At 39.1% G+C, this 26,627-nt stretch overlaps 1 protein-coding gene across 1 annotated transcript in view; it reads left to right on the forward strand.

Moving 5' to 3' along the window:
• Positions 1–26,627, forward strand: part of CAMK4 (calcium/calmodulin dependent protein kinase IV) — a 186,203-nt gene that overhangs the window by 95,830 nt on the left and 63,746 nt on the right. The window contains exons 3-5 of the mRNA XM_076363191.1: positions 4,380–4,442; positions 5,085–5,167; positions 20,940–21,012. Coding sequence (XP_076219306.1) covers positions 4,380–4,442; positions 5,085–5,167; positions 20,940–21,012 — 219 coding nt within the window. The remainder of the gene's footprint in view (positions 1–4,379; positions 4,443–5,084; positions 5,168–20,939; positions 21,013–26,627) is intronic.

A 26,627-nucleotide genomic window follows, 5' to 3' on the forward strand; every position in this document is an offset into this window, starting at 1 on the left:
TTTCCATTGTCAAAATAGTCTGAAATTTATAAATCAGCAGTAGACTGATTATAGACCTAGCGCTACTTCACTGCATGACCAGTATCAAATGTCAAAGACACAGTGTTTGTAGACACATATCTATAAAATAGATAAATGCCTAATTCTAGAGAAGTGAAATAACTGGAGAGACAAAATACTAGGAATCATCCAGGAATAATTACCTTTTATGTAAATGCTTTAATATAAATTAAAGGGGTGGATAATTTCATTCACCGAGACTTGCAAATGCTGTCCTAACTTCCTGGGCCTTGATTGTGTGAAATACTCTGTTAATGCTGTTAATCCTATGTCTGTCTGTCAGTCTGTGAACAGGACATATGATTGCAGTTTTGAATGCACACAGCATGCTACCGTTTGTCTAGTGATCTCAGGTAACACTGCAAAGCCATGCGTCCAGCAGCAGTACAGATGGACGTTTCAGTTCAGTGCACCTTGAACTGCCTCTTGCTCCCAAGTTCAGGTCACTGGATCTTTGCTGTTGCAGGTACTTTATCTAGTTAGATTAAAGCCAGCATGCAGACGCTTACTTGTGCTGCAGTCACAGCTCCTGGTTTGCTTACTGAAGCGTGAAGCGTACTGTGGAGCACTGCAAGCCACAGCACAAGGCAGGACTGTATTGCAGCTACAAGCAGTTCTTGCAGATTTGCTGCGTTTTAGCGCTTCATGTGGATGTCTCCACAGGTGAGCTGTGGAAGCGTATAGATGTGGGTTTTAATAATTACAGGCCATCTAGCAACTTTGTTTGATTTTTTTAGTCTATGGGCGGTGAAATCTTCATGCCTAGGGTCAGTGGTGAAGAACTGATAAATAACCATTTCAGGATTACCTGGCAAATGACTTCTCAAATTGACGTGGATGTACCACAGCAGAATGCTGCTTCATAAGCCTATCACAGCAAATGCCTCTTGATTGCTTGCAATTTAAAGTTTGCAAACAGAAAATACAGCTCAGTAAAATCGCACCAGTGTTAAAATCACCCAACCAGTCATTCGCACGACCTGGTACAGAATTAGTGTAAGTTTTTCACACAGAGAAAAGTAATCTTTTAAGTAGAAATCAAATTATACTAATGAATTTGGTATAAAATATACTAAAATGAACCACATACTCTGGTCCGTATAGCATAGATTAAAAGCAAAGGATAAAGGAAGCTTGTAGAAGGATAATCGCTAAACTAGTGGAACCAGGAAACATCTGAAAGTTAACATTTGATTGTTTTTTCTCTTTACAAACAGACCGGTTCTGCTGACCTTATTATTCTTGACTGATATACTCACAAAGGTCTCACTGATGCTCCTGTGAGTAATTTAAGGAAAGCTCAGATAAATTGTTACATATTGTGCTGCATATTTAAATTGCATCCAAAGAGGAGGATACAAAAATAAACAGTTTTGCAGCCTCATTTTGGTCAGTTATTGCATCTACACAAATCAGACCACTGTATTTGATCTAGCCAAGCATACTTAATTTGCCCAAACATTTGTAGTAATAGGATATTTTGGTTAAATTATCCAAGTTTTAAAGTTTGTTACTCTAGCAACATACACGATAGAGTGAAATGCCTGACTGTCATCCTATCAAAAAATTTCTGTCAGGAATATAAGTAGTTGAATTGCTGTTACTCCTGCCCAAACTAAAAATAGGTCAAGTTTGGCCCTGATATAAGTAAGTACATTTTGTTGGAAGGAGCTGAAACAAGGTTAAGTGTTGATACAGCTCTATACTTACGTAGGAGAAGGTAAGAAAATAAAAGTGATAGAACATGCTGTCTGTAATAAAAAGCCATGACTACATATGCTGCTGCTTTTACTCTAGGATGGTTCATATCACTTATATGCACGCTTCTGTTGTAAAATCTATCCCAATAGCCATTTTCCAGGATGCTTATATGTAACACTCCTAAGTGTTTCTCTGTAGCGTATTTGCCATTGCATCTTAGCATTTTTAATTTTTAGGTACCATTTCCTCATACCACCACCTGAGGAAGTATTATGAAAGTCTACTGTTCGTTGTCAGGTCAGGAACTGGATCACACAGGGACTCACTTATTGCAGAGTAAACGTCTAGGAAAGCAAAGACCTGAAACCGAGTCTCAGTTCACTTTTTCACTTAATTTGTTGCCACCTGCAAGATGAGAGAAGGCCTCTATAGTTTCTCAGTTGTAACTACTCAGTGACAAAAGGAAGCATCTTTAGAGTTTGGACAGTCTCTTCCATGCTTGTTGCCAGGCATGTTTGATGTGCAAACATTTTCAAAACTGCAGAAAACAAACTGTAGGTTGTTCAGTTTGTAGTGGTGCCTTTGGATAAGGTAAATTTCTCGGTCTAAACAGTTCTCCTGGGGAAATGACTGTCCATGCAATATTGTACATTAATTTTTCTGATCCTGTCTGAGGTGCAAAGCATATGAAAACAGTCCAGACATGTATTACTCTCTGAATCATCAAGAGCCCAGTGAGCTTTGGAGCCACTGGCTGTACGTTTGCACTCACAAAAGTAACCCAGAGTTGAATAATGGCACTGATGCCAAGGGTATGTTGAAACCAAGTAAGAACACAGGCTGGTGCTCACAGCATTTTAGGAAGACTGCAGGACACCGTTCTTCAAACCTGCTGCTCAGTATTTATGTAGCAGGCAAGAGCAAAGAAACACTTGCATTCAGAGTAGAAAGCAATAAAGTTCATAAAGCCTGTGATGGTCACAGAGCTTAAAGGGTCCTGTGTTTGATCCCAGAGCAGGCGTTTACCTGTGAAGATTTAGTTATTGACCATGTTCTTTACCTCCAGTTAGGTGTTCAGGTAATGGAATATTTCATTCCTCTTTGATTTTTGCTTTTTGCTCCTTCTCACGTGCACTGAATCTGTCCAAAGTTGTTTTTTCTTTCTTTCATTTTGCTTTCTGGCAGAGCCACTAAAAGAGGTTAAATGTCAATGAGTTTCAAGAAATCCCTAAGGGCTCTAGTTCTACACTGTCAGAGCACTGTGGCATTATTAACCTGGAATCGTTCCTGATTGACACAAGGGGAGAATCAAATTCTGCCTATCCTGTAGTTCTGAATGTGACTGATACTTGGATTTTGTTGTTGCTGGAAAAAATAAAATACTGAGAAGTACATCTCTTCCTTCAGATGACAAAAAATAAAGGGATTGTTTAAGCATGTGTCTTCCTCACTAAGAATTTGAAGGTAGTTTTATGTCCCTTTTAAAGGTTTATGTATTATGACTGTTCATTTCCCATATGATGTAAAAAAACAAAACAAAACAAAAACAAAACATGTATTTGATGAAAAGCCTCCACTAAAAAAAACCACACAACTCTCCCTCAAAATGTCCTGCTTGACATCATCTGTGTCATCAATTTGGAAACAGGTAGTGACTTAACCTGCTGACTCTCATTCATTTTGTAACCCCTGAGATGAAGAGTGCTGTAGAAGAAAGATGTTTTTAATTGCCGTCAGTGTAGGATTTCTCTAGGGTTTGTGAGAATATTTGCAAACCAGATAGTTTCTTCATAAATGTATTAATTACCTTAGCAACATAAAAGCATGCATAATTTGCTTACGAGCATTTTCCTTTCTTGCTTGCTTAAGCATTCAAGTTCCAGGAGAGCTGCAGTTGTCTTTCCTGAGTAAAATACTCGCTAGGTCTGCATTTCTTCTGCAAAATGACCGATGTCCCCCAACAGGACATAGGTTGTGCCTGGATTGTTAAAGACTGCAATTTGAGAAGGGAGGGAAAGGGAAGGGCTAATCCTCTCAGAGGTTTAACCAAACAGATAGTCTTTTGCATTAACAGACCGTTCTGTTAGATATATCTGAAGCAAGTTGAAGTTGAACCTTACACCCTGTCTGTGGCTGGGGGTGTTTGACCTTTGCATCAGTTTTTTGTTCTAAGCAGTATGTTACACTGCTTTGATGTGCACATTGTATGTGCAGAAATCTTTTTCCAGTACAGCTGATGAACAGTGTGTCAAAAGGAAGCTATCCTGGCATAAACTGAACCAACATAAGTAGTGATAGACAAGGGCAGAACTTGATTAAAAAAAGGAATTTTTAGCACCTTTTTCAGATGTCTTTCCTACATTCTACTTCTTGCGTGACTTACACGTACATTTGTAATAATTTTGCTAGATGCAGATTTTTTTCAGTTATATTATCTGTCTCGTGTTAAAGGAAAATTACTTCCTACAGTATATTTGACTTGTGTGTCTCACATCAACTTATTCTCCTAGGAGATCTAGAAATGCTGTTCATACATACTTTCCTGTGATGCAGCTAGAAGTTTCTATGGTGAACATAGAAATAAATTTTTCACTTTTTCCCTCCCCACTTTTAACCAGGTAGACAAGAAAATTGTCCGCACAGAAATTGGAGTTCTTCTTCGCCTTTCGCATCCAAACATTGTAAGTTTAGCCTTGTTCTTTCACTCCATGTTTGTTTCTTTGTATTTTTAAAATTCTTTCTGTTCCTGAGAGATTACTGTTGTGATTCACCTATACAGACTATACAGAGTCCTGGATTAAAGCTTTGGGTTCGCCTCATGAGCACATTAGCAGCTCATTATGGAAGACTGCTGAATTATACTTACACCTTAAAAAAAATTATTGATGTTTTGTCAGAGTTGAGTGAGAAACTATGCAAAAGAAGTTCTGTAAATGAAAGGGGAAGTTGGTGTTGTCAGTCCTTGGAGGGTTGGGAAGGTCTTACATTCAGTTACTCTGAAAGAGTGGCAAACAGGTGTTGACAAGCACTAATGAAAGCAGCTTCTTAAACTCCTGTGTTACGTGGAGGTTGCTGAGCTATGAGGAGTGTGAAAATAGCAAAAAAAAAAGGAATGCAAAGGAGATAAAACTAGCAAAAAAAAAGGGAGGTGGGAGAGAACATGCACAATAACTTGCTCAACTGCAAGGTAAATGATGCACCAACTTCAGTTGGTACCATCCTCTGCTTTATTGACTGTGGTCGGTTTCCTGCTGTTGGCCCTGTGATATGCTCAGCAAGAAGACAAATAAGTGAAATGAATCCTTTTTGTTATATTTTACCAGATAAAACTGAAGGAGATATTTGAGACCCCTACAGAAATCAGTCTTGTTCTGGAATTGGTCACAGGTGGAGAACTATTTGATAGGTAAGTTACCTGTACGCGCCTTGCTTGGTACCTTCGCCAAGGATGTTACAGTCCAGATTTCTTCTCTGCACATAATCCCTGTGTTAGTAATTACTGGAATTATTTAATCAGCACATGGTTTATTCACATGAGTAAATATCTGCAGGAATTGGCTTAAAAATGTGTTTGGAAATGTGATTATCAAGAGATTTTTTTGGAAAGGATACGTAAGTTGAAAATTAAGGAAGTTGTCAGTAAATTCTGAAGAGCACACACTATTGAAGGAAGGTGCTCAGCAGGTGCATAGCATAAGAGTGTGCTAGAGCAGACAAAAGGCAGGAAAAAGTGGCAAAATCACATTGACAGGTCATCATAAAATATGGTAGGTGGCAATCAGCCTACCAGAAGGATAGTGTTATGTCAGATAAAAATTTGGTAAGCAGAGTAACAAGAAAGAAATTCTCTTTCATATTCATTGTATTTATAAAACCTATGTTTTTGTTACAAAGGTTCTGCAAGACAACTATTGAATTCTGAAGGTATTGCTCATAAGGCTGCACATGCTTTTGTGTAGGTGCATATGCAGAAAGCGAAATAATTCTGTAAGAGTGTTGGGGCAGTGTTTTTCTGGTAGGGATTTGTTTTTTTAGAGCAAGAGACGATACAAAAAGCATTTGATACTTGCTTGAGTAAATCAATTAATTTACTGGCATTGGTGATTTCCAACTCATGTAAGGACAGGTTATTTGATCTTCCTTCTTCTGTAATTAAAGTTTAGTATTTTAGAGGACTGTTATTCAAATACACATCAAAGACTCAGTCTGAAAGTATCTTTGACTTGAGAAAACAAAAGCATACTTTTTTTTTTTTGTACCATGGTCATAGCTACAACCTTGAGATTAACTATTTCTGAACAATAACAACAAAAGCAACTCTTCCTGTAACATCTTTAGTTCGACAGAAGAAAGGTGCTTACTCTCTCAATACTCAGCCAAAGCAATCAGGAGAAACATGCTGCAAGTTAAACAACCAGCGAGCGCTCAGTCCTGAGCTAGAGAGGACCCTGCACAAGATGCCTTACCTTTCACATAGCCCTTTATATATCCATGTGGTTTCAGATTGGGTGGTTTTCAGGAAGGCTGGGTACTCTACAGTAGTCTTTGATGAGAAGAGTTTGGAAAGGGAAAACACAAATATGCCAGTGAAATGGTTGGTTCCTGAGCAGCAACCATCTGTGTGGTAGAAGGACTGGCGATAAAAGACTCCATGGGATCCAGGATGGGGAATTGCATTATTTGATGGAACCAGGATTTAATATTATGACATTTTCAACATTCTGTAATCTGTACTCAACAGTGTTTATAGGATTTGAGCTCTCAGATTGATCTTTCCCAAAAATTGTATGCTTAATTCAGTAGTTTGGCTAGGACAAGCTGTCTGGCATTGCCTGACGAGAAGCAAAGCCGTGTAGTCACTTACTAGAATTGTGGTGCCCCCTTGTGATGCTGCGAATGAGCTCTAATACTATGGAGGTCGTCTGAATTCGGCATCCTCCTTTTCTCCGTGTACAACAGAATGGGAAACTTTGGCAATACATTCATCTCTGATCTGTGATTTGGAAAAAAAACAACCAGTAAAACAAAAAACATAAAAGCTATTTTCAGCTGTTAAGCTAGCAATAGGAGTATTACTTCACTCTTCAACCTTAAACCAAAATAATTTAATAGAAATATGCAGCCAAGATGTTTTGCACTAGTCACTCCAATCAAGCATTAGCTGTCCCTTTCCTCTCTTTCAGCTGGGCTGAAGGATTAATACTTGCATTGCACTATACAATGGCTGCCCTCTGAGTTTTAGTGAGGGTAAATTTAGCTTTCTGCCTTAGGGCAGACTTCTCCTCTCATGCTTAATCCTTTCAATCCATACAGCTTTTTATCATGCATGAAGGAAATGTCCTGACTTACAGAGAGGCCTTGTGCACTCTTTCCTCTGTGCTTGCATGACTCCCATCCCAGAGGAAGCAAACCACCCTGGAAAATCTTCCGCTGGGCAGTGGGGTTGTGTCAGATGTGGAGGGAGAGCTGTGACCCTGTCTTGAGATCCACCCTATGGTTGTCCTCGAGACAAGACCCTGTACAGAAAGTGTGTGGACAAGCAGGACCCCGGCATGGCCAGGGACCACCCCAGGGGTTTGGAGGTCCTTATGTGCTTTGTGCACAGCTATGTGACTTTGTAAACCACTGTCCATACACAGGCAGCAAAGCAACTTTTGTACTCTGGAGGATTTACTCTTATGCCTCTTTCAAATTAGCTGCCAGCAAATGATACGACTTGATCTGTTACACAAACACATCTGCTCTCATTACTGCAAACATCTTCATTGCTGTTACTGTTACTGCTAATTCTGGTAATATGCCGGTAATTTTTATATCAACTGTTTTATCGCTCTAGTTTTCTGCCATCCCAGATGTCCATTCTTCTTTTGAATAGTATTTGAGCTTCAGATAAGTAAGTTCTTTCACATACATATTCCTCTTATCATGCAGATGATTTTATAAATACCCAAGATCCAATTAGTTTTCTGGAATCCTGTTAGCATTGTTGATGTGCTGCTGGTTTCAAGCCACTCTAACATAAAAGTTCTGGGTAATAAAATTATTCAATTCCTTCACCATATTTCATATTTCTGTCAAATACTCCATGTTATTGCTAAAATGAGCTTTCATTATGACAATTTTTCAGTAGTGTTACCCGAAAGGAGATAAATTCGGACAAAAGTATCAGTTACACATCTGAGTTAATACAGCTGAAATCAGGTTGGTTTTGGTTGTATTTTTAAAAAGAATCTGTTTCCCAGACTTCATAAATCACATTGTAGGTCATATCCTGACATGTAATATTCCACCATCCCAAACACAACAAATACAACTCTATATTAAATTGGAGAAGTTTGTGTAAATGAGAATATTTATTGCCAGTTTGCATGACAGTTTTTGCCAACCCAGTAAGCGAGCAGTGACAAAGAGCTTTTGAAGTAAGACAGACCAATGGACTAACTGACCAAGACAGAGAGAAAACTGCAGTAGGTCTAAATTAACTGATACTCTGGTTCTTTCCAGATGCTGCGTCTCCAGCCCAGTGCTGGCACATATGCCTTTGACATTTGCTTGGCCGTCCTCTTTCATTCCTGCATGTTTAAAACAGACACGCATGGTTAAAGTGCATTTAAACCAGCAGTGTTTTGACAGAGTCCCGAGGGACGACCCTCTGGTATGGCTCTGAGTGTCCAAGCAGCGGTGTGCCCAACAGCACGCGGCTTTGTTTCTCATGCTGCCATGACACGGAGGGCAGGCTGCCGTCACACCGGCCCTCACCAGGGCAGGAGCTAGTTCAAAAACAAAAACCCAGCTGTTCAAATGTGCAGCAGAGTGATCAGTCTAACATTTGAACAGTCTTTAAAGGACCATGTTTCCATTACACTTGTGGATAGGAAATTTCAGGACTGGGAGCAAAGTGGCAGGCAAAGGTCAATTTTCGTCCCTCTCTCGCATCTTCCTTCTCATCTCATCTTCTTATGAAGAGCGTTGCAGAGCCATAGTTCAGACCATAGACGCATCTTTTACATGAAAAGTTTGAGTGATGGAAAGACATAATGAAATTTGGTTTTATTAGGTTTTTGGATGACATCATATTGTGCATACAGAATAAAGCAATAAACCTTATGTGGATACTTTTAAAAGGCAGATTTATAATCAGAAAGCTTCCCTCCATTTCAGCTCTTCTCCATTTAACATGAAAAAAGAGTTTAAAAGCAGTGACTCTAAGGGAATGTAGAATGAATTGACACCACAGAAATTGATGCGGTTTTCCTGGAAAAAAAATAGACTAATCTCATTTATATAGGCAAATTGTTTGTCAAACTAATTGCTTTTTTAACACATTTTTGTTAATAAACAGTAAAACTTAGACAGTTCAAAGATTTATTTAGATAAGTAGCGAGTGGCCTCACTTTTTTGTGTTAACTCCTTTGATTATTATCTCTTCAATTTTCTTCATAGTTCTTCCCTTTCAGAATACTGATGATTCTTCCAAAGCTTGGCTCAGTTATATTTTTCTCTTGCCTCTTCCTTGTGCCCTCTCTCCCTTCATCGTTCTTTACTTAAATGTGATTTCTTGGTACTGTTAACTTTGACTTTCTTTTCTATCACATGATGTATTTCATCAGATTCTTGGTCACTTTGTTGATCTGGCTTTGCTTCTAACAATTAACCTTTTTATTGTTACAGGTAGTAATAGGTCTTGCAGCACAGTGAAGTCTGATATCTGTCTTTTATGGGCTAACTTTTTTTGAAGTTGGTCTTTTCCATTCAGATTTTATTCATATCTACTGCCTTTCAGCTGAATCAGCAATATATCACTTTTCCAAATATTAATTTCAGCAAAAAAGTCAACTTCATTTTAGTCAGAATACCTGCAGATTGCTAAGAATAGTTTTTGTTACACTCCTTCTTTTTTCAGCTTCAAATGATAATGTCAATCCGTACGTTCTCCTTGTCTATACTTTGGCATCTTGACCACAAAATCTTCTGCTTCTTCCTTCATCTTAGTATTAAGTACACCAAACATTGTCTAAAAATACTGCTTACAGCTGACAATATCTTGTTTCACTTCCATTTCAGATTTCCTATAATTTCCTCTGAAATATAGATTCAAGCTGATACTATCTTCTTTTATGGCATGTACATTAACAAAAATATTAATTACTTGTTCTAAAGAACTTGCCCTTTTGAGAGATGCGGGAATGATTACCTCATATGGACAAAATTTCCTGAAGCCTTCCCAGACTGCAGGCACACCTTCTTGTTTCTGCGTATGGAAATTAGAATTGCTAAGGGACATCAGAAAGAGTCAAGCAATTAATCAGTCACTAATGTGGGGGTCTTTTATAAACTAGTGGCAGAGTAGCATCTTTTATTTGTTTCTGAGCTCTGGTCTCATGATGTGGTGGCAGTCTGTCTTCTGAACAGGGGTCAGAGCAGTCCTTTGGACTCTTTATTTCACATGGGCAAGTTACAGTCCCCGCACTCTGGATGGGCAACAAAAAAAGAGGTCTGACTTGACTACACCATCTATGCCCTATTCTCTGAAATCAGAAGACAACACACAAATTAGCTCTGGTAAAAGTGCTCCTTGATGTCATAATAGCTCATTTAGTGTCTCTTGATTTCAGCTGCAGTAATGATAAAAAACAGTAATTTAAGAATAAAGAAGTGTGTGTTAATGCTCATTTGTAGCCTTTCCAATGTAATTTGGTGTTTCCTTCCTGTACAGAGTTGTAATAATGCCTTTACACTTTTTCGTGGTCAGCGCCTTATTTTCTGTCACTAGGCAGAATTACTCTGAGTAAGTCAGTATTCACCGACTACAATATTCTCTTCAGGATGAGAGATATAAATGATTTTTTGTAAATGTTTGTGCCTAGGATACTACTTATGGTGTGGTCAATGTATGCACTTAGAATTAGGTGAAACACCAGGTGCCAGAGGGAACACATTTGCAGCTTCATAAATGACTAAACGACTCAAGCAATGATGATGGTGCAATTATAATAGAATCATAGAATCATAGAATGGTTGGAGTTGGGCGGGACCTTTAAAGTTCATCTAGCCCAACCCCCCTGCTGTGGGCAGGGACATCTTCAACTAGATCAGGTTGCTCAGAGCCCCATCCAACCTGACCTTGAATGTGTCCAGGGATGGGGCATCCACCACCTCTCTGGTGGATGTTTCACCAGTGTTTGCTTCACCACCCTCATCATAAAAAATTTCTTCCTTATATCTAGTCTAAATCTACCCCCCTTTAGTTTAAAGCCATTCCCCCTTGTCCTGTCGCAACAGGCCCTGCTAAAAATGCTGGCTGGCTTCCTGCCACTCTCTAAATGTGAATTGATGTGACATTAAAGCTTGCCTGGTTCTTAACTTCACTTTTTCACTTAAAACATTTTCATTTAAAATGTCCTCTTTCCTTTTGTTGTTATTGCTCAGGATAATTTTGCAGGAATTGTTAGCATGGGTATGTCCTAGTTGGGACCAGCCTGTATGTTGCTAGCCCACGCCGGGAACTGGGCAAGCCTTCTGGAGGTAGGACACATCAGTGCCTGTGAAGCTTTTTAATTTGTTAGGTATTGTCAATACCGAGACTTCTTGTGATTAGAGCATCTCTGACATACGTCTTCTCGGATTTCTGCCACAGCCTCACCGCTGTAATGTAGACATACATGGTCTGGATGCCAAACAAACTAGGAGAGATACACCTGTTAAATTAAATAGGAAGGTGGTCGAGCCTTAGCTGATTTCCTCAATTATTAACAAATTTAGCTTTCATATTTGTTTGAAATGCAGAGAGGTTTTAACAGCTCTCTGCAGGTGACAAGTTGAGGTATATATACCTACAGCCTATATAGCCATAGCCTACATATATGTATAAGGAAGCCTCTGACTGACCCAAGAGCTAAGGATGTGTCTTCTATGCCTTGATTCCACACCTTTCCTGAAATTATAAAATCACTTAGGATGTGAGTGCTTTGTACATTTTGTTTCTCATTGCTTTTTCTATGTACATTATGACAAGAGTATAAAGGGAAGCCAAAATGTTTTAGGAAGAAGTACAGTTATCCTAAATATTCAGAGCACCAAAATGCTTGTCCTAAATGATAATTAAGTTGATTTTTTGATGAAAGCCTGGAAAGCAAATCCTTTTCAGATAATGTACTTCTCAGTTCAACACTGAACTTTAACCGCTGGAGTAAGGAATGTATCACACATCCATGCACTGCAAGAGGTGCCAAGGCCACCAAAGGAGGACTGGAACAGGTGAACCTGAAATAATCCTGAACTGAATGATGATAATGTGAATACTCATGCAAATTGTGACATAGAGGGATATATGCACAATGTATGTTATGCAAGCAGTGCCCAGTTTCAGAATTTGATGCCTATTTGTTTCACTCTTATTGGGAAGTAAGCGATGTAAGTGCCAGAGTGAGCTCCGGGGCAATGTATTTAAAACGTCATGGCAGCTACAGCTGTGCTGGTTTGGCATGGAGGGCTGGAGTGGGCAGGTTGTTCACCTGAGCTCAGAGAGTATCCTTCAACCATCCTTTGGGGATCCAGGGTTTTGGGTTTGGTTTCTTAAACACCTCTGTGATCTTATGTAGGCTATTCCAGTTGCTCTCCAGCCTGGTAATTAGATTCAGCTTCAATATCAGGAAAATCTTTCTTTCTGCAGATTTGGCCAGAATCTGTTTGCCTTGTCCCCAGCAGGTAGAGAGAAGGTGATTACTTCCTTCTTTACAGCAAACTCTCACACAGTGGAGGACTGCAGAAGACTACGTATTCACAGTCCCTGCAACCCTTCGTCACCAGTCGTGTTTTCTATGTCTCAATTACTGTCCGTTGAACTTCCTCCACATTCCCACATCTTTCTTATAACGAGATGCCCTTAGCTAGATGAAGAAGTCCAACGGAAGCCTCACTGATTCTTGGCAGGGCGGCTTCATCAGTGCTTTCAGTGCTGCTCTTTCCCCCTCCCCAGGGCACTGCCTCCTTTGCAACCTTTGCCCCCTTCCCTGTTGCTCACCAGACAGGAGCTGTGAAATTCTGAAATAATTCAGTTTGTCACGTTGCCTCACACAGCCGGTAACACAGAAGCTTTTGTTTGAGAGAGAAGTTTGAGCTGCTAGTTTATGAGCACTGTGGTTCCACAACCTCTGGAAACAAAGACTGTTATTTTTAAAAATGTCTACTGAAATTAAGCTCCTGAAAGATGAACATGTCTTTTTGAAAACGATGGGCACTTACTAATTTCACTGCAGACACCTGGGTGATTGCTACTTTTGAAGGTGTGGCCATTTATTTAGTCTTACCCAGGGTTTTAATGTATAATTCCTGATTTTCCTGCAAGATTTTTCTAGTTCTGTGGGTGCTATATAGAAATGCTGAGTAAGAAGTAGAAAGAAAGTTAAAGAGGGGAAAACAAACCCTAGTATGAGATATAAGAAATATGCAGTCTTTCTCTAAATTCTCCTGCATGCCACATTTATCAGAAACTGCCTTTTACTTAATAACAATGGAGGGAAAATAGTTTTCCTCAATGACTGCAATGGTGCATCTCATTTCTAAACTAGGTATTGAAGAAAAATGTCTAGTTTGTTTGACTTGGAGTCAAATCCAAACCCAGTTCTGTATTTCCCATTTTCCTTCTTCAGATCATGGGCAGGCAGTTTGAGTCACTAGCAACAGTAATAACTGGTCTGCACTGAATTGTGAAAATCGTTGTAAAATAAGGGAGAATCAGCAAGCTGAATCAGAGCTCCTTTTTTTATATATATTACTCTTCAATGCTGTAGTATGGAAAATACATAAATATTTATAGAGAAACCTTACTTTTTAACTAAACAAGTGCATCAAAGCAACAAGGAAGTGGAATCACCTCGATACAGGTATGAGCCAACAGATCTGTGAATCACTCATTGAGAAAGTGTTCCTTGTGGAAACATTTTTGCTGTTGAATAGAGTGATGTCATTTTCTTTTCCCATTTCCGCCAATTTTCAGTCTCACTTTACCTTGTAGAAATCTTTGAATTTCATTTTAATGAAATATAACAATTTACATAAGAATTAAGTGAATATGTACAGAAAAAATCCCCATGGCAACCAAAGAATTTTAGATAAATTAACATTTATTATATAGAAACAAATATTTAAAAAAATTGTTAGCATATACTGGCATTGGAACAGATCTTGTATTTATATAGGCCAGTGTCTTGCCTGAGACTGTAACAGGACACAGCCCACAGGTAAGATGTGGTACAAGAGTTTTGGACAAAAACAGAATGAAAATGACCCTAAAAACAGTGACGGCTTTTTCTGATATTGCGATATTTATAAAGAATGATCTAAAATGCAAATACAGACATAGCATGAAAAAAGAAAGAGAAATAATGTTGGGAACTGATAAAGTAATAAAAATATTTACTGTTTTGGATGGCTAAATTGATTCAGCAGGCCTTTTGCAAGCTACATTATATGTTTCTAGATTCACCTAATACTGTAATGCAACCAACTCCACAGTGTGGAGAAATAGTATTTGTAGTAGCAATATTAAATGATGGCTAAATATTGCAAATTTCAGAGTAACTGTTTAGATTGATTAGCTTAAAACTAAGTGCACTTACCAATCTGAGGTAAGGGAAGCAAGAAACAGACTTTACCTGCTCAGATTTCAGGCAAGGCTGGAGGATGGGTAGGGTGGCCTGTGTAGGAGGGAAGCAGGGAAGTAAAGCTAAGAATAGGAGTACTAGTCAATTTAGAGTGTGGGGGAGGAAAAAGTAAGTTTGTTAAAGTGGGTAAGATTTCAAATTTTCTTGATCACAAGGAGTCACGAGAACAGCTTGCGTTTAAAATTGCAGGAATAGTCGTTGCACTGGATTCCCATACCCAAGAAAAACAAAAGAGAAAGAGGCTTTGGTTTCAGGGTCAGGGAGCTGGTAAAGTACTCATTTCTTGTACCATTTGGTTCCTCTGTCGTGTTGTTTCTTCCACCCACTGGTGCTCTCAATTACAAGTTTCAGGAGTAGTTACAGTGCAAGGCCTGGAGCGGGTCTGCGGGCTGTGCTGCCTGGGAAGGACATACAGCCCTTCCTCACCCTTAGCCGAGAGGTCTCACTGCCGGTGCAGCGGCCGGTGCTGACAGAGAATTCAAGGTATTGGCAGTCTTGCATGAAGAGGTGTGTGCCATCGGTGACTGTTCCAGACTAGCATCATCTGGCATTGGATGAGTCCTCTGCTTGTTCAAAGCAGGTTGCTGGGTATTTTTGATTCTTTTTTTACCACTGCAGCTGTGCAAACAGCTGTTTCTCTTGCTGGATTTGGAAAGATCTGGCCCTCTGTTTCATTACTCATTGAAAAATCAAACCCGAAGCCGAGTCCTTTCCTTCTGTGATGAAATGTTCACTTTTTTGTGAACATTTCAAACAAGAAGGAGATTGATTGTTTCCACTTGTTACCTAACATGCTTGTCATTAATCCCCAGTCAACCATAAAATTGTATAACAATATAATTTTAATACTGCTCTGAAAATTGATTCTAAAATGACATGTCGGGATTCCCCATCTCTTTCCTCATTGATTTTCAGATCAAGTGTGTTTAGTTTAGCAGGACTGCACTCTTCCTTTTATTTTTTTCCTACCAGTAATAAAGTTTCTGCAGAGCAAGTGTGGCCACTACCTCGCTCTCTTTACTGTGATATCCCATTGCTTTCAGAGACTTCATACAGATGTGGTGAATTAAAGCAGAGTACCAAGTCCTTAGAAGAATGTCGCAAAAGGAGTAAAATCCAATGTATGGTCTTTCCAAATTATACTGCTGGCTGCAGAATTATGGTGAACGCTGGTAAGAATTTATGCTTCTGCTGATGTAGACTCTGATGAAGGTGTGCATAATGGAAACATTATAAGCAACATAGGGAACGTTGCACTTCTGTGGTAGAGTGGAACAGTGGATGTCCAGAGGCTACACTGAAAACCATCTGCAAAACTAAAGGATTTATATTGCCAGAAAACTTGCAGTACTCAGAAGGAACAGAAATGCTAGAAAGGCTGGATGGAAGCTGGCAAGCATTACTGCGAATTATTAAACACTTGAATGAATACATGTGCTTGATGATCATGTGGAAGCTGCCAGATTTCAACTACCTGCTGTGTATAAGACAGCATGGATCACAAGAAATACATTTCCACAGGCTTGCTGGGCGGTGTGACGCTAAGGGTGGTTTTGCTCAGTACTAAATTTTTTATAGCTCTGTTACCTGACAGCACAAGGCTTTTCCACCTCCGAGCTTCAGCAGCAGCTGAGAGGGTGTTATCACTGCTATGGTGGGGCGGCCATGGGCTCTGGGTCGGGGGGCGCAGTGGCGTGGGCTCTGCTGGGTGACTGGACCCTGCAGGCAGGCAGGAGTGCGCCTCAGCACCACGGGGAGCGGGGCTGTTCCCAAGGGGCATCTCCATCACCAGCTGTAGTGGGAAGGAGGAGTGAGAAGGAGCCTTTGGGAAATATTTCCCTGCTGCTCTTTGTAGAAGGAGACAGATTTGTCTCAAATATGTTCACACGTGCTTGGAAAGACAAGATTAAATCAGGTGGTGTTTTAGGAGACCTTGGTGTCCATCAGTATGTACTCTGTTAGATGTGTGTCTGGCCATGTACAAGTGTAAACAACTGAATCAGCATATTTCAATAAATGTGTACATGTAAGCATGAAAAAGTGATTCTAGACAAATGTGATTAGAATACAAACCATTTATTTCATCAACATTGCATTTTTGCTTGCTCTAGAATGTCGTCTTTGATTTGAAGCGCTGTCTTGAATTTCCTGGAAGTTTGGGACACCAAATTCAGTGTTTTTCCAAGCTTTTTTTTCTCTTTGACTTTAAGCATTTCTGTATCTCTTCTTCTGGATTCCCTGCTGTCTTCCTCCCAGTTTTTCTCTCCAGCACTCTTTTGGCCTACCTGGCTCTTTCATTTGCATATCAAAGAGAGTATTTAATTAGTTCCTTATTGTTACTGTTCCTGTCTTTCTGTCCTTTCAATGAAGGTTTAATCTTTATTCATCCATGCTTTTATTAAAGATCATTCTGTAAACTAGGTATAAATAATTGTTTTTGCTTCCATAATAACAAAATAAGACATTTCTGCAGGTTTCCTTCCTGTTATGGAAAAAAGGGCGATGAGTCATTGTTGGTCTGCAGGCTGAAATTGAAAAATCCTTCCTTGATCTCAGGTAGGAGTGTTGTTATAATAAAGCAAGCTGGCACACCTACCATTTGTCTTATGTAAACTATCTCAGGGAGGATGCAAAAAATAGATATGCAAATGATCCCCCAGCATCATTACAGGACCTAAACTACAGGATAATCTTCTTTCAGTACTCTTCCTTACTGCCTAATATCCAGGTTTTAGTTTTAAAGCAGAATGCCCTTAGGAATAAATTTTCATCTTTCGCAAGAAGTATGTCTTTTTTCATTTATTGCTGTTACAGAAGATTAGGCTTTCAACTTGCTAGATTATTATTAATTAATAATTAGGTTTATATTCTCAGTAAGTCCGAATTCTAGACTTCTGAAAAACTAGAAAGTTAACTGCATGTGACATAAGCTGAAATTGGCTTGGCAGTGCATGTTATTCACATGTAACATCAGTGGATGAGTCATGCGCATTGCACAATAATTCTACAGTTGGTTTTTATTGCTCTCCTGAAATATGGGCCCACACTTCATTACATTTATTTACTGTAAAGTGTAAATTCACAATGGCTTCATCTTCAGTGTCTGCGTGCTTCTTCTGTTATGTGTTTAATGTAAATGATGAGAGCAGTATCCTATCCGTACCAACATATGGTTGTCTAAGTCAGGGTGGGCTGGTCTTCTACATCCTGTGATCATGAGGGCAGTCTTGAGCATCTCCTTGATCTCTCTTGTTTCCAGGGATCAGGCAATTGGTGGTTTTCTTCCTGCATTGGTTGGGCACTGACAGGAAGCTAAGAACCTCGTCTTTTCTTTGATTTTGTTGAGTGGAAGAAAATACAAAGAAGTTGGCTGCCTTTAAGAGATATCTCCCCCCCCCCCCCCCCCCCGGTTTATCTGTTTGAAAAAGAAATACAACAAATACTGGGTTATCATACTGTAAAATTAGAAATTTGTTGGATGAAGGGAGAAATGTAAATTGTATTGTAACTGTATTGCTGCATATTTCTCTGATCTTAGTCACATATGTTGGAAAATCAGAGAATTTCAACTCCTGTTGAAACCTTAAAACCTTCTGCCTCCTGCCTCGTGCATTTCTGAGGTCAGGTGCACAAGGTCATCCTGCAGCTGTTGGACTCAAGGCATGGGCAGGGTGGCCCGTTGCCAGGGGACGTATGCCTGAGCGATGCTGGCAGCTCAGCCCATGTGCAGCACTTCCCCAGCAGCAGCCCTGAGATGCCTGTTTTTTTGCTGCGGTGTGTTGAGGAATATATTCCAAAGTCTATGGCAGTTTGAAAACAGAGGGTCAAACTAGCACAGCAGTCTTTTTTGTTTTACTACCTTGTGACCAAATTTGAAATTTTGTTACTATCTCCTGCGCCCTAGTAAGGATTGTAAGCTTAACAGAATGATTATATGAATGTCTTTAATACATGGAATCCTGTAAAACAAGGACGGTGTTTTAGCATGCTTCTTGTGCCATGGTGGCAGGAGCAAGTTAGCACCCAAAATACCAGCAGGGAAGGGGGAAGGTGGGATGGGGGTGAGGTCTGTGTTCTCAGAAATGCTTATGGATGCTAAAGGCAGGAACTTGCTGGCTGACACTAAATACTTTATTTAAATTAAAAATGAGGAGGAAGCCAAACCAGTATATTTGGGGGAACAAAGGCCCATGCAAGAGGGTCACTGGGGCTCAGGTCTCGCCATGTAATCTACCAGAGGAGGATAATTCAGCCTGAAATAGCTAAGGAGGAATCTTACTTTCAAGCATAATGTAGCCTTTTATTGTGTAATTTATGATTTTTCGTAACCTCTTTCCTAAACTTGAGGCTAAAAGCCTAACATAGTCTCATTGAGTAAACTTTACCTTGTTTTACCCTTGTGGTGTTAAGTTCAAGTAAAGCTCTCCCTGATGGTTTAAACAGATGACCAAAGCAGGGTAAAGGCTAAAGATACAAAAAAGCAAAGGAGGTGAAGCAGTGCATATGGGATGGTAGCTGAAGTGCTGCCAGAAAAAAAGACTTCTAGAAATAAGGCCAAGTAATTATGCAGCCAAGAAATCATGGTGAAATAGAACTCCTGCTTGAGAGGGATTGCTTGCTGTTACCAGTGCCACATGAATAGACTTAGTTGTCTGTGAACACAATGAGTGTTAAGGTAAAGTAATTGCAGCTGGTTAGGAATATCCCTGTATAGACTATTTTCTGCAGTGCCATGCTTGTTACATCTGTCTCTGGTAGATTATCATCTTTGTATCATTTCTTATTACACTTAATCTTCTAATGAGTACGTACTAATACTTTTCATATGTACATTAGTCAACACCTTTCCTGTCAGCTTTTGTAAAGCTGTAAGGTGTTGCGTTGAAGGTAGCTCAATATGAGTCTGGTATTTCGAAGAGAAGTGATAAAAAGATGCTGGAAAACAGGGGAAGTGGGGAGAAAGGAGTATACCCTTCTTGCCACAAGCAGAGTCTGTTTCTGGACCCTGAGGCAGAAGGTCTTTCCAGTGACTTTTGACTTCAGACGTTATAGGTTTCTTGCTCTCCTGCTTCATGGGGATTTTAGAGCATTGTTTGTAAAACTGGCTTGTGTGCTTGCAGGAGACCATTTTATAAAATGTATGATAGGCACCACAGGTTCTGTTTCTAGACAACATCTGTCTGTGTTTTCTTGGGCTTTGAAAAATTAATATGGTAAAAAATCAAAACTTCAGGTCAAAGATCTGACCTTTGAGGTAATAATTCTTGTCGTTCACAAACACCATATGTAGTTAGATACAACAGTAAAAAGACTGTTGGGTTTCTTAAATGGGGCATTAGTACGTATTAATGATAGATCCTTCTTTTAATACTTTCTTATATGTCATTGTGGAAATCTGTATCTTCTGCTGACTCTGTTTAACTGAACTGTGCATTTATGTAATGTTTCATTCTGTAATGGCAGTTCTTGGAGAACATGCGATGCAAATCCTGAGAGAGCCCCCAAACCCTGTGCCACTGCTGGTGTTCTTCTAAAAGTGTTGCAGTAGCACAGCTGGGCTTTGGGAGGCCAACCCAGAAATCTGCATTAACCCTTGCTGCCATTTCTATGCAGGATAGCATACAACGTTGAAATACACCACTTCAGAACATTACCTTAACACAGAAAAGTATTTTCTTTCTTAATGTTTTTATCATGGTAAGTTTCCAGGGAGATAACATTATTAAAGAAGAAAGTTTGGGTTTTGTTTGTTTTTACAAGATTGAACTGATGTAAAAGCAAAGGGAGAAAGAAAACCCGATTTTCAGGATCTTCAGAACTCATAAATGTTGCTGAACTCACCATAAGCTGCACATGGTCAGCACATTTACAAAATCAAGCTATTACATGTCATCTATACAAAATAAACAAAGCATGCTGGTTATTTATGTTAAGAAGAAAAGAAAAAAATGTAGGTTTAGTTTTAATGAAACCGTGGGTTTTTTTATTACAGAGCCCCCAGTTTTCTACTGATCAGGGAAAAAAAGACAATTGTTCAGCCCATTATGCTCGAGGGATAATTTGAAGCTAGTAAATGTTTACACCAACCCTTTTTCTTGAATAATTCAGATCTGTGTGTGCATAACACTGTGCTTTTGTTTAATAACTAAATAAATAAATAAGAGGGGGGGAAGCTTAAGTTAAATATAAGAGCGAAAAAGCAGTTCCTAAAGGATACCTAGTTTTATCTGGGAGTAGTTCAGATTCCCTGAATTTTAGAAAATTCCAAAACCTTTCGACTGACTGTGTATATATTATGAGCTTCTTACCTAGTTGATACTTTATCTCCAGTTTTTCATTTAACTGGGAATCAAAGGTAACCTAAATTGCAAAAGGGTTGTTTTCTATTCTTTAGGGGGCACTCCAAAGTCCTGGTCATATTTAAATTTGATTGTTTTCTAGCTCATTTTTCAAAAGAAGCTTTTACTTTAATACATAATCCTGAACACAATTTCTCTGTTGCTTTTTCTGTAGGATTGTGGAAAAGGGTTACTACAGTGAACGAGATGCTGCTGATGCTGTTAAACAAATCCTGGAGGCAGTTGCTGTGAGTATTGTCTAGCATCATATGCTCAGGACCTAATCTTTCACCTATAATGGCTCAATAAATACTTATGTGTGAAAGAAGCAGAGTTCACTGGAGACAGTCCACACAAGTTCCCTCCTATAATTAATTTTGTATTGATTTTTTTTAAGGTAGTGGCACTTTGAAGGGCAAGAAGTGACTTTGGATGGCAGTCAGCAATACATTTAACGCTCTAAATCATCTGTTACAGCGGAGTGCATGCTCTGTCCAATCTCAGAAACCTGTGGAGTTCAGCACTGATCGTTTTAGCCCTAAAAGTAATTTGAAATCACTGGCACTTGTGTAGTCTCTCGTTCATTTTTTGCAGAGTATGTCACAGTAATTTATTTGGAACCTTAAACAGAAGAGAATGCATTACTTTTCCTCTCAACTTATCAGGATAATAGATTGGCCAAACACGTTAGCTGGTGTAAAGAGTTACAAGAATTGGAGTCCAAGACTCCTGCAGAATATTGCCATGAAAACAGTTATGCTTCATTTGCAGTTGCTGCCTGAAGGTGACCCATCACAGTTTTTGCCACTATGCAGGAGCATTTATACAAACAAGGCTCATTGCAAGGAAGTGTGGACTACTGGGAAAGTGGATAGTGTAGGTTACAACATATCTAACCAAAAATCAATTCTCACTGTTCTTCAAATTGCACGTACATACACAGAATGACAGTAATATTGAGAGAGATCAGAATAAAGTTTGGTGCCAGTAGTTTGTGCAGTTCCTAATATACCTTCTTCCTCTATATTTTGTGTGGTTTTCAAACATTTGAATTTTTGTACAACTATTTCACATTCTATCGCTTAGAGAAAGGTATAAAGATTTTTGAGACAAGAAGATGAAGGCTTCTAGGGGGTACATACAGTATTTCTGTACGTCATCCATACTTCTCAGTCACTTGTAGCTCTTCCATCTGATTTCACACCAGATGTTAACCAAACCAGCAATCAGATGCTGGAAAAGTACTTAGGAAATTAATTTGTCAAATGTCTAGTCTATATGCTAGCACTGATCATTTCCAGTGCAGAAGAGAAAGGACATGTTGGACAAGAAAAAACAGTCCACTGTTTTTTTGTCCACTGGGACACTCGGAGCGTTTCAGAGAAATAGTAATATAGAGGCAATTTTACTTCATGAAACTAAGATGTTAGCAAGGCCTAAGGAGAGATAGATGCTAAAGATTTTGCCTTCTGCTGTGCCTGGCAGTCTGACTTAAGAGTCAGCAGGAGATATTTTGGATTTTATCCAGTGGCACTGTGTGGCTGTCTGCAGCAGATGTTCGGGGTGAAGCAGCCAGGTAGCAGAAAGACTGCAAAGATCTTGGAGCAGACACAAGTGCTCAGAGGTGTGCAAATAGTGCAGATGGGATATGACTGACTTTGGGTGTATGTCCAGACTGTCAGACTTTTCAAACAAAAAACAACTGTTGATCACATGGAAAAAAGAGAGGTCAGCCTGAAGGGCTCTTTTGAAGGATGGTAGTGGTGAGGCAGGATCTGTACAGATCATCCACAGAGATGCAGTGTCGAAAGAGCTGTCCTCAGGATAGGACTGGTGGTGATGATTGACCTCTATGGAAGGTACCTAGAGGTGAGGAAAAGTTAATGTGGTTACAGCAGTAATGCAATTATTCAGAAGGGACAGGCCAACTTGGGCATATTTACCTGGGATAGTAACGAAATACCCCATTGTGAAAAACTCCTATAAATCACGGTTTGGTATTATTTGTAAGCCTGTTCACACTAAGTAAGATGTGAGAACTGGTGTTTACTGCAGTAACCAGACATACTGCAAGACCATCATATTCACTTCATGCTACTTTCTGAATGATCTGATGCTTACCGAGTCACTCTTACCCAAAGTAATCTAAATTATGTATTTAAGTTTAGTGCACAGCATAATGCATTTGTATAAACTTCTTAAAATTGGGTCAAATTATTATTTTATGGCCAATTTTTTCTTCCAATGCAAGTGCCGTAGTTAAGATGGTTCTACATTATTTGTCATTCTTTTGCGAAAATGATGATTAAGTTTTGCTGAAAGATGTTTCAGAAGGTGTGTCAGCTCTTTATTTTAAAAACCAGGAACCAGACGATCTTCAGCTTCTATGAATTGTAATAGCTTGGTTGAAATCATGGAACAGTGTTGTAAAAAAACGAAAAAGCTGACCTTTATATGAGCATGCAATAATTTGGATTTTTATAGACCCTTGTACTAGATCCCTAGCTAGGATGGACTGTATTGACTTTTGCTCTTACAGCTGACACTGAACATCTATGCCAAGCTGGAAGGCTGTGGAAGTGGCAGTTCCCAGCTTGGGATCTTTGCGACCCAGCTGAAATACTGTGGTAGATTGGGGCTGTAAACTTGACAAAATGGTGTTTGTGAGCAGAATGGGAGTTATTGTTAGAAACTGGAAAATACTGCTGCAGCAGACTAATATTTCCAGAATAAAAGGAAATATGTCCATAGATCATTCTTAAACCAAATAATTGTACAATCCCCTCAATAGACCATGCCAATGAATACCCTCCTGGCACCAGGTGGGCATTTTGACCTCTGCAATTTTTAGAAATTGCTCTTAGCAAGAGAAGCATTCAGCCTTCCCTTTGCTGAACTCTCTGTTGAACTAGTCTGCCTACTTGTTTTATAAATCTCTTGTTAAGGGCTGTTACTGTAGTAAAGGATCTGTCCTCACAGTGGATCATTGACATGAGAAGGTCTTATGTCTTCATTTAGCAAAGGTGTTTTTGAGACACTTCTAAAGGATTTAATCAAAAGTGTAAAGTGGAATTTTAAAAGCACCTAAGCATTTTTGTTCAATTCCTTTTGAAATTGTTAAACCAAATGGACTAATACTCTTAAAAAAAAAAAAAAAAAGAATCCCGTAAAGCTTCTAGGTATATCTGTTTCTTGCAATATTTGAGTACCTGTAAGCCTAGCTCTAACTGGCTTACCAAGAATTAAGCAAGCAGTCCGAGTAGCACACAGAAAATGAATCTTAATCTTCCAGGTCACAAACGAGCATAAATATATCAAGACATCTGTCCTCCCAAGAACAGAGAAAATAACAAACCCAGTATTGTTTTGAAGACCACCGCATCCATTTTGTCATTTTCCATGATTTTTCTTTCTGCTGGTTACATCTGATCCAATGTTCCCAGTCCATGACTGTATTTGCCCCTAGTGGGAACAAATTACCTTTTTTTTCTCTCTTCCGCACCTTCGCCTTTTCCATTATTCTTCCATTGTTCTTCAAGCTGGGAGATAGCTTCATTCATAAGATAAAAGGCTGGTACAAAACTAGGGCAAACCAGCATTCATCTTCTTAGTTCTTTTGCTGCGCTGTTCAGAACAAGTAGGGAGGTTTTGTTGCTACCCAACACCTCAGAACAGGGTGAATTTCATTCCTGAGAGAGGATGCATTTGCAGGCAGTCTCTCTTGGCACATCGTTGTCCTTTGTCTCCTTCTCAGAGGATCAGCTGTATACAGTGTGGTTTTCTTGCATGCTTTTTCTGGTAGCAGTTTTTCTATTTTGTGTAAGTAATGGATTTCCACATGCAGGTGTCCTGAGGCCAGATCTTCACTGCCTAACTTGCAGAATGAGTTACTGATGTTATGGAATTCAAATCATCCTTGAAATATTGGTCAGAAAAAGACACTTACTCACTTTTTCTGTAAAAGACATCTACTTTTTAGCTGGTCAAACTTAAGAAAATGACACTGATTTTTTTTTTTAATGTGTACGTTCAAAATCTTGCATTTGTCATTAAAAATAAACTGTGTTCCTTCTTGCCTATGCTGCATTAGTGTCAAGGTGATAGGTTTCTGCTTGAGTGTTAAATTACTCTTTTCATTATATTTAAATTTGAAATTATTTTTAACAGTTTACTTTTTGTAATTAGGGTCATTATTAGCATACCTTCTATATGTAGTTTTGAACTCATCCAGCAGTGTCTAAGTTAATTTCCCATCACATTTTATAATAGGTTGTTTTCTTATGACTGGCCATTACCTTGTCTAGATAGGAACATTTTCCTGAAGCTATATGTGGGACCCCTGCCATTTTCATTTCTATTTTTTATTTCAATTTTCTACCACTTCAAGCTTCATTGTATGCCTGCACTTCTCTTCAGTTCCTTGTCAGCTTAAATTCACAGGGAGCACGCTGAATTCTCAGCTGTGATTGCAAAGACTGAGGGCACTTAGCCACTTGCAGGTTTGAGAGGGAAAATCTAGATTAAAGGTTTCTGTTCATTTCAGTGAAATTTGATCTGTCTGATAATAAGCTGTATGATAGTAGGTAAGAACCTACTGCAAATGTGCAGCTTGCAAGTATATTTTACAGACCCTGAGGCACTGGTGTGTCTAACAATTAGAGCTTAGACCAAATGAGGTAATCAATCAGACTTTTAAACACTGGCTGAGACCCAAGACAATTGATTAAAATATTGGGGGGTTTTAGCATTCAAAGAAAAGTGGACATTAGGTAAAGATTAAGAAAAAGTTTCATTTTTTCTATACCATCATTGAGTTAGTGCTTGCTGGAGATAGAGACGACCAATGGATTTTAGTTTTAGCCACCAGCTACGAGGTGAATGTAACCGAGGTATAAATGTCAGAGAATTCTGAAATTTTGAACAAGGCAAATGTGTTATATTATCAATATATACTTAGACAGGCCTAAAAAGGCACACTGTTAAGAAGAATAAGTGTGTTGAGACAAATAGGGAAGAAACCTGGGGCTCAATTCTGTAGAAAATGAAGTTAAATTCCACAAAAGAGAATGGCAGGGACACCTAGGTATTACAACATAGGATAAAGACCTGTGTAAAACAGTAACAAAAGTTGGGAATACTCTATGTAAGAGAAGGAATCTTATGCATGATTGTAGATATTGAAGATTTCTGTTTTAATGGAGGAGGCATTTGCACCTTCAGATCTCTCCCCGTTCCCTGATGAATCCTGAGTGTTTTCCGTTCTCTCTCTGGCAGTAGGGAGTGGTTTTGTGAGTCTGTTCATGGCATAAGTGTTGTTCAGGGTACAGTTAGGAAATAGCAGTTGTTCTGATCTAAAGCTACCGAAACCCAGCAATCGCTGCTTTTCTGGTGGGGGAAGAAGGGGAAATGTAAAATTTTATCAAATTTTCAGAATGTTTGCTCAAAAGTGGTATTTCAGTAACTTGCACGTTTATGCCAGATTCAGCGTGTTTGTTGAGTATGCGGTTGTTAGTAAAAGGACCAATGCTTGATACTGTAAGACAAGAAGGAATTTGCTGTTCTGGCTGCAATTCTGTGCTAAGGATTATGATGTTGTATCATGTTCTCTGACAGCATGGTCAGCTTTTGCCATTCTCCTTCTAACCTGCCAACAGGAACAGCAAGAAAAGCACGGAGATTGTTAGTTTTCAGATTTAACACTTACACTCTGGCACACTCTTCATTTTGGGAAATTTGCATAGCAACATTTTGGAAGAAGAGGCAGATGAACACTGAGTTAAGAAGAAGCACAGCAGCTATCTGCAGTTAGAAGCACCATTTGCAATGGAGTTAGGGAAATATGTAATGAGGACGCTTGTATTTG

This window comes from Aptenodytes patagonicus, chromosome Z (genome assembly GCF_965638725.1).
Source record: "Aptenodytes patagonicus chromosome Z, bAptPat1.pri.cur, whole genome shotgun sequence".
Classification (NCBI taxonomy): domain Eukaryota; kingdom Metazoa; phylum Chordata; class Aves; order Sphenisciformes; family Spheniscidae; genus Aptenodytes; species Aptenodytes patagonicus.